The sequence below is a fragment of the Nicotiana tomentosiformis genome, chromosome 3, assembly GCF_000390325.3.
Source record: "Nicotiana tomentosiformis chromosome 3, ASM39032v3, whole genome shotgun sequence".
NCBI lineage: Eukaryota > Viridiplantae > Streptophyta > Magnoliopsida > Solanales > Solanaceae > Nicotiana > Nicotiana tomentosiformis.
The window spans coordinates 48756111-48763383 of record NC_090814.1 but is presented as its reverse complement, the minus strand read 5'-3'; the positions used below and the strand labels follow the sequence as shown (position 1 = coordinate 48763383).

Here is a 7273-nt window from a genome sequence, read left to right as displayed (position 1 = left end):
CTGAATCTTTTTCGTTTCAGTTAAAGACATTTTTATCCAATTTTTTTCTCCACATCAAATAATAGCTAGTATTCAATGACTTCACAAACATTAACTATTTTTCAATACATTCTTTTTTGCTTCTTTGGGTTGGGCCTAATACTTTATTCAAATGATCGAATCAACGTATGAAGTGCAAAACATGAACATCCCCCCACAGTAATTACGTCAATACTGGCCACGGCTATAATAATGAATAGCTCACGATTTTAGAGATCTTCAACAAACAGGACAATATACGAGCACGAAAATTTACAATGAAGAAATGTCAATCACACACAACCAAGCACGGGCTCATTTACTGAACTAATGGAGTCTGATCTTCCAACTATCGGCAATATCACAAGGTGCTCACAAGTCCACAACCCAAAGAGTTCAGTAAAATGACTATAGTCGCAACACCGCTAGAGAACTCTTATCATCAAAGCTCCTACTACGGCTTCTACTCCTACTCCATACTGGGCTTCTGCTCCTAGAGCCATAAGGAGATCTTGAGTAAGACCTCTCCCTGTACCAGAAAGCATACACGGACATATCAGTACAATACAGGCTATATATTTGTCCAACTACCGTTGAAAGGAAAACCATATTGCTAAGCTAGGAATCATCATTGTCACTACCTTGAGTAATATCTTCTCCTAGGAGGTAGCGAATAGTAGTCAGGGCTTCGAGAATAAGCCCGAGCATACCGCGGTGACCGAGAATAGGACCGCCTATACCGTGGAGACCGAGAATAAGAGAGTTGGGAGCTTCCCCGACCCCTGAAGAAAAGGGTTTACCCATTAGGATGAACAGTAATCAAAATTAACAAATTTCCAGAAAATCTAAACTGACACAATGTTGACAGTTATCAGCCGAGCTGCATATTGAGAAGTGCCATGGTCATCCAACAGTTACCTCGAACGCTCTCTTGCTCTCATCTCTGAAGGCTTCTTCCTGTTTTCCTCGGCAAACACAACAGTGATCTCCCGCCCAAGTAGAACCTGGCCATCCATCTCATATTTGGCATCTGCAGCATCAGCAGGGTCCAAGTACTGCACAAAACCAAAGCCACGCTGCTCCCTGCAGCATTTGACACGAATGGAGTCAAGAGACAAAAAAGCACACAGATATGGTTAACCATTACATAATATGTGCAAAAAAACATGTGCCGGCCAAAAACAAATCACGAGTTCTGTCTCACCTCAAGCAAAAAAGATAATAACCCTTTAGGAAAGTCACACAATAGAAATTCAAGGAAAGCAATTTCATGGCGGCTAACCTTGTGAGAAACAATGTTTTTAGACTTCAAATCCTTCAACACTTGAAAATCTTCATAATTGTATTCATACCCAACTTCCCTCAATCTTCATGTACATTATGATCAACTTGACAAAACTCTTATTACTTCACTTGTGTCTTCAACTCTTTCAATGAGAAAACCAGATAGACATAAAATAACTGATGCAAAAAATAAAGACCCAAGCATACAAACAAGGCCAGGCAATCAGTCCACAGTCTCTTTGTCATGTGTCCATCACCGTTAGAGAGTAAGTTTTCATTCAGCAATCATGAACTGACACAATTAAGATAAAACTTACCCAGTGTAATAATCTCGTGGCAAATAAATATCCTTAATGGGACCAAACTCGCCAAACGGCCCTCGAAGATCTTCACGCCTGTGAAACATATATCATTGTGAATATTTCAAACAAATGATAAAGAGTTAAGTTTTCTGGGTAAGATAAAATTAAAATGTGAACCATGAAATGCACAAGCTGTATTTCAAACATAAAAAGGATTGGACAATGCAATCCGAGCGCGGTAAAATATTCTGAAACCCAGACCATAAAATGAATCAGGAGGTAAAGCTGAGGTCATGCAATCGTCAAGCCAACCATATGACTCACAACTGGATAATCACTTTAGAATTATGTCAGTTCTCAATTACATCATCTGCTCACTACTCTATTTTTATCTCCATGACTAATCGCTTAACTTCCCTTTCTCTCGCCCTTCATGCTTTTTATACCTCTAGAAAGTACTATGAACAAACAACAAATCAGCTGGTGAAATGGCCAAAACCTTTTTAGATGTTTTAACTCTTACATAGAGTATTAATTTTCTCATTGTGCTTATTGGCAGACTTATTGTGGGCACAATTTTTAGAACAAGTGATTATTCCAATAGTCGATGGTTCAACCAGCAGGTTCAAGCATTTCACAAGATGAACAGCTAATAATGAATTTTGAGCAAGTTAAAGATGGCCTGTGGCCTCTGCCGTTAATTATTCATATACCAAACACTGGCGAGGTCTAAGAGAAGGCTGTTTAAGTACAGAAAATATAGCACTTTTGAAAGAATTCTTCTACAGATAATACCGCATTACTGATGCTAAATTTAGCTTCAAGCCACAATATCTTACCAATAAGTGCGAGGAAAATAAAGGCAGAGAGGAGTGAGTCAGTGAACAAACAGGAAAGAATATGATTAGAAAAAACTCTCTCCGCGAATAAAAACCCCACATCCAGCATAACAAAGAAGGAAACAGGAGCAGTTATGTAGACATTTCCACCTTTTAATATGAAATAAAATTGCGCATAACCAAAAGAGAAAAGTTGATTATAGTGAAAGATAATAGTTTGACAAACCCGAATATTACATATCCTTAACCATTGATGAATTTTGGAGATTTACGTCCAAAACTAGTCCCCCTCTAAGGAAGAAAACAAATGAGATTAATCCGGAGAAAGCATTTAAAAAAAGAAGAAGAAAAACTATGTTGGATTATGCATTTTTGTACCCCTTCCTACAATACTTGACCAATAATCTATGCCACATGGACTCTCCAAAACAGCTACCGCACCCGTGTCGGATCCTCCAACACACCCATCGACACCTCACAACATAGCCAATCATATACTACCTCACAAAATATTTAGCCATAAATATGACAACACAGAGTTCGCAAATCCCACAATAATGTATTTATGAATAAGAAGATCCAGTGCCACGATCTATGGGAACAGAAAACTTATGCAGACCTTGTATGAGCAATTATAATCCATAGATTACTTGCAGCTGCAACAACCATGCTTGTATCCATATAATAAGGAGCATTTCCATCATGATATTGAGACGTGCCATTTTTCTAGTTGACAGTAGTATATGTTCCGACTACTCCTCAGTTCCAATTTCCAAGATAGTTGGCGTCAAGTATATGAATCCCCACTATCCATGTCACTCCATACAGACCCATCTCCATCCAAATTCAAAAATTCAGGTTCTTTAACATTGAAAGTTCTTCACATTTTCTGCTAACATATATTGATCTCTAACAAGACCATAAGGTGCTCACACTCTCAAGTAATATCACATTTTCTTAATTTCTTCCTATCCACTAGTAGCTACACTATTCTTTTTCTCTCCCTAGCTCTTCCCCAACCGCCACCCCCAAGCCCAAAAATGAAAATGTTCTCATTTGGAGATTAGATACCTAGAAAGTATCAATGGTTCCAACTATGAGACAGAGGATGCCATCTGAACTAACCTGCAATCATGGTGAAGGTTGCGAACCAAGAGACTAGTAGGCGGATCACTCAGACGACCACCAAAGCGACCCCTCGGGCTAGGGCTACGGCATCTCTTGCTGTAACCTCTGTGTGGACTAGGACTGTAGCTGCAACTTCTTCCCCTCATACTTTCACCTGTCTGCAAACTCAGACATTACAAACAACCAAAACTCACAGGAAATAATAAAACAAGGACCAAAATACATTTTTTTTCTTTCTTTTTTCTGGAAAGAAATTCTTCAACACCATAGTTTAGCCAATAACAAATGGAGATACTCCCCATAATATAAATCCTTATAAATCAATGAAATTCACTATTCACCACACCCAGAAATTTATTAAAGAAAATAATACAGGAGAAGACAAAAGCTAAAGTTTTGACCCTATAACCCAAGGAAAAACAAAGAACCAAATGGATTGAAAACACTGCTCTCTGTTCCATCTTTTTCACAAAATTTTCTTTGGAGAGTCAAAATGAAATTTTCTTACAGCATGTTCGCTCAATTATATTTTGTAAATATCTTAAACTTCTACACAGTTTCGGAATACACAAATGTTATTCTGATAAATATAACAAATATATTGCAAAGTGAATCCGCAAAGCGGAAAACAAGATCATTTAAATTATAACTACAATTCTAACCATAACAGAAATAGTTCTAAGAATTGATTACAATAAACCAAACATTATCATTCTTGACAAAAGGAAAGTGATTATTGAGAAATAGTACCTGGTATGTTAAGATCCGTTTCTTTCACAGATGCTTTTTTCTGTTTCTGTTAACAATAACAAGGAATCTGTTTATATACACCTTGTTTCAAAGCGGTTATCGTCTACCTTCAGAAGCTTCCATGCTTGGACTGCTGGGCTTGCTATATTGATCGTTGGGTCAGAATTGGAGGGAGCCCAATTTGCAACTTTAGCCTCATTGGCCCAAACTTTTCAGCCCTCATGGGCCGTAGTACCATTTGTAGCTTGGGGGAGTGCACAAATAGCCGTTTTTAGCACAGCTATTTAACGAATAGCTAAGATTTACAAAAAAAAAAAAAAAAAAAGTTTTTTAAGTTTAGTCGTATCTTCAAACTTCAAACTGTCAAGTCTGAAATTTGATAATAGCCTAACTTCAGACCTTAAGCAATTCAAACTTCAAATGTTTCGGTCAACGCCTCAAATAGAACCAAACTTCCAACCGAAGATTTGAAGTAGAATTAAATGTAGTTCAAATTCAACGGTTTCGGCTGAAGATCGCCTTCGACAGAGCGTAACTTCAACCCCGATGGTGTGAAGATATCCGTGTTAAGTTTATTTTAATTTTACTTACTTATAGTAAAGTGGCTAAACTTTAAATGATATTTTAAAAACTAGCTATGTTTTAATCTCAAGCGGTTACCTAGTGTAATTTCAGAATTTAGAATGAAATCTTTTGAGAATAAACCATTAGCGCTTACCTATTGTTAATTTTTTTATTTTTTCATCAATTACATTGTATATGATTATAAGGCTATAGCATACAGTAAAAGAAGAAAAAGGAAAAAACAAAATAGCATAATTATTCTAAATTCTCACAATCAAAAAATATTGAATGGTTTGTTTATGTGATGGTATACTGATCACGCCCAACTCTAGTCCTAATAAGGATAAGCGGTCGCTGCAAATATAATCTGGTCTAAGAGTCCGGAATCGAATCCCACAGAGAACTAAGACTTAGCTATAATTGTTCAATATTGCTAAGAAATACAAGTCCAAATAATTTTCTAATTATAAAGATTATAATGTTTATTTTTATCTAATTAACTAACAAATACTAGAAAGCAGTATAACTATCAATTAACAAGGATAAGGATTGAACACAAGACTAAGGAGGTCTAGAGTTATGATTTTTCCAATTGTAGGAATCCTTCCAGTTATGTTCCCAACAATTTCGTCGATGTATTCTCTACTGATCGTGAGCACTTTAGGTGACGTAATTCTCTCTCGAGCAACTACAATAATTTACTAGACATATTCTCTCGAACTACGCTAGTTGGCTTCATCGAACCGCTCACTATGACCACGTCAAGGCTTTGTTATTTCTAAACCTACCTTTAAACCCATTGTATTGATTTCTCACATACGTTAGGAGTGACGTTGTTCAACAACCACCTAAACATGTATCCTTTCTCAAGCAACACATAATAAATAGTCACAGTCAATCGATGGTCATTCAATCAACTGAAATAAACACGTAGTTGAACAAATAGATAAATTCAAAGGCTAAATTATATTAAAACATAACAAGAATTCATCCTACAAAATGTTCCATCAAAACCTTAGATAACAAATTAGCTATTCATAATAGTATGCATAACTACAATACTAGAATTCATAACCAATAATAGAAATAGGAAGAAGGAAGTGAGAAACTTGTAGAAGAATTCTCCGCCTTGCCCCTAGTGTGTTCTTGCCTCCTTAGGTCGAATCCCCAGTCTCCTTAACCTCCTTAGGTCTAAATTGTGTCAAAAGTATGTTAAAAGTTCTCAAAATACTGTTTTCCATGTATATATACCAAGTAGGGTCGGGCCCAAATAATTATACACTCTCCTACGAGAAAAAGGACACAAATAATTTAATCCTGTTCTGTTTGGAAATTGGAAAATCGTAAAACATGAAAGTTGTATCCCTTTGAATTAGCTTTTCAACCATGTATTGTGCAGGTCAAATGGAGTTCTGAGAGAAAAGTTATGTACATTTTACTCGACAGTGCCTAATATGCCTACTCGATTCTTCGTTCGTTCTTCACTATCATCCGTTGATCCCCGAACACGATCTCGGATTAATTCTTTGGGCTTTTACTCAGATTTCAAAGCTCCAAATCACTTGAATTCATTCCATAATATCTACATTGCTCAGAATCACTCCTACAAGGCATAAAACACATAATTAGTGCAAAACACTAGCGATTAAAGCTCAAACTCAATTAAAGTGCAGTAAATTGGAGTGTAATAAGCGACTAAAATACGTAATTATAGCCCATCATCAACACCCCACACTTAAACCATTGCTCGTCCTCGAGCAATCAAACTATATTTTATATAGACACGACCTTTTTAAATAATTCTCCTAACTCATCACACCAAGAATACTTAAAATAGACAAAGGACAAAAGCGTAACATCTTCACTTCAAGATTTGATTTACAAGTACCACACATTATTCACAACTCACTCACTTACTCTAACATAGAGGTCACTGATATTACCTTTCCTTCATGAATCAAGTGCCCTCACACAACAAAAGAGAGTAGTTCCACTGAATAAAATTTAAGAACACTTAGGAACTCAAGATAGAAAGAATTCACTCACTCTAAGAATTAACATTCATATGCCACAAAAGATGCACCATAGGCTTGCCCGTAGTGTACTACTCTATTAATCGATCTCATTCAGTCTAGGATCAAGTAGGACTTTATTTGGTTGTAATGTAGGCTGCGGGACGAGTAGGATACATTTAGATATGAGAGTGACTACACCTCCCTAAGCACTTTAATACATATACTTTAACATTCAAATCCCATACTTATGTCAAACCAAACTCCACCTTCACATCAATGTATATTACCCCATACCTTTTTAAGTACAATTACATCAAGAGTCACCACTTATCAAGGAATATATTTTTTTCACAGCAATACAACTATTTTTTCC

At 36.4% G+C, this 7273-nt stretch overlaps 1 protein-coding gene across 1 annotated transcript; it reads right to left on the bottom strand.

Annotated features, from left to right (window-relative positions):
* Positions 1-226: 226 nt before the first annotated feature.
* Positions 227-4477, bottom strand: LOC104115048 (serine/arginine-rich SC35-like splicing factor SCL33). The gene is made up of 6 exons (XM_009625619.4): positions 4322-4477; positions 3569-3729; positions 1620-1697; positions 937-1101; positions 660-800; positions 227-547 (listed from the first exon to the last, which is right to left on the bottom strand). Exons 2-6 carry the CDS (start codon positions 3715-3717, stop codon positions 427-429), a joined length of 654 nt encoding a protein of 217 aa, XP_009623914.1. The 5' UTR covers positions 3718-3729; positions 4322-4477; the 3' UTR covers positions 227-426.
* Between the last annotated feature and the right edge of the window lie 2796 nt (positions 4478-7273).

Excerpts from the sequence above, each read along its gene's own strand:
- LOC104115048 (XM_009625619.4), bottom strand. The coding sequence starts at position 3,717 with ATGAGGGGAAGAAGTTGCAGCTACAGTCCTAGTCCACACAGAGGTTAC. Across the intron at positions 1,102-1,619 it reads CCACGAGATTATTACACTGG|GGAGCAGCGTGGCTTTGGTT; the intron begins GTAAGTTTTATC and ends CAAATGCTGCAG. Across the intron at positions 548-659 it reads AGGAGAAGATATTACTCAAG|GGAGAGGTCTTACTCAAGAT; the intron begins GTAGTGACAATG and ends TTTCTGGTACAG.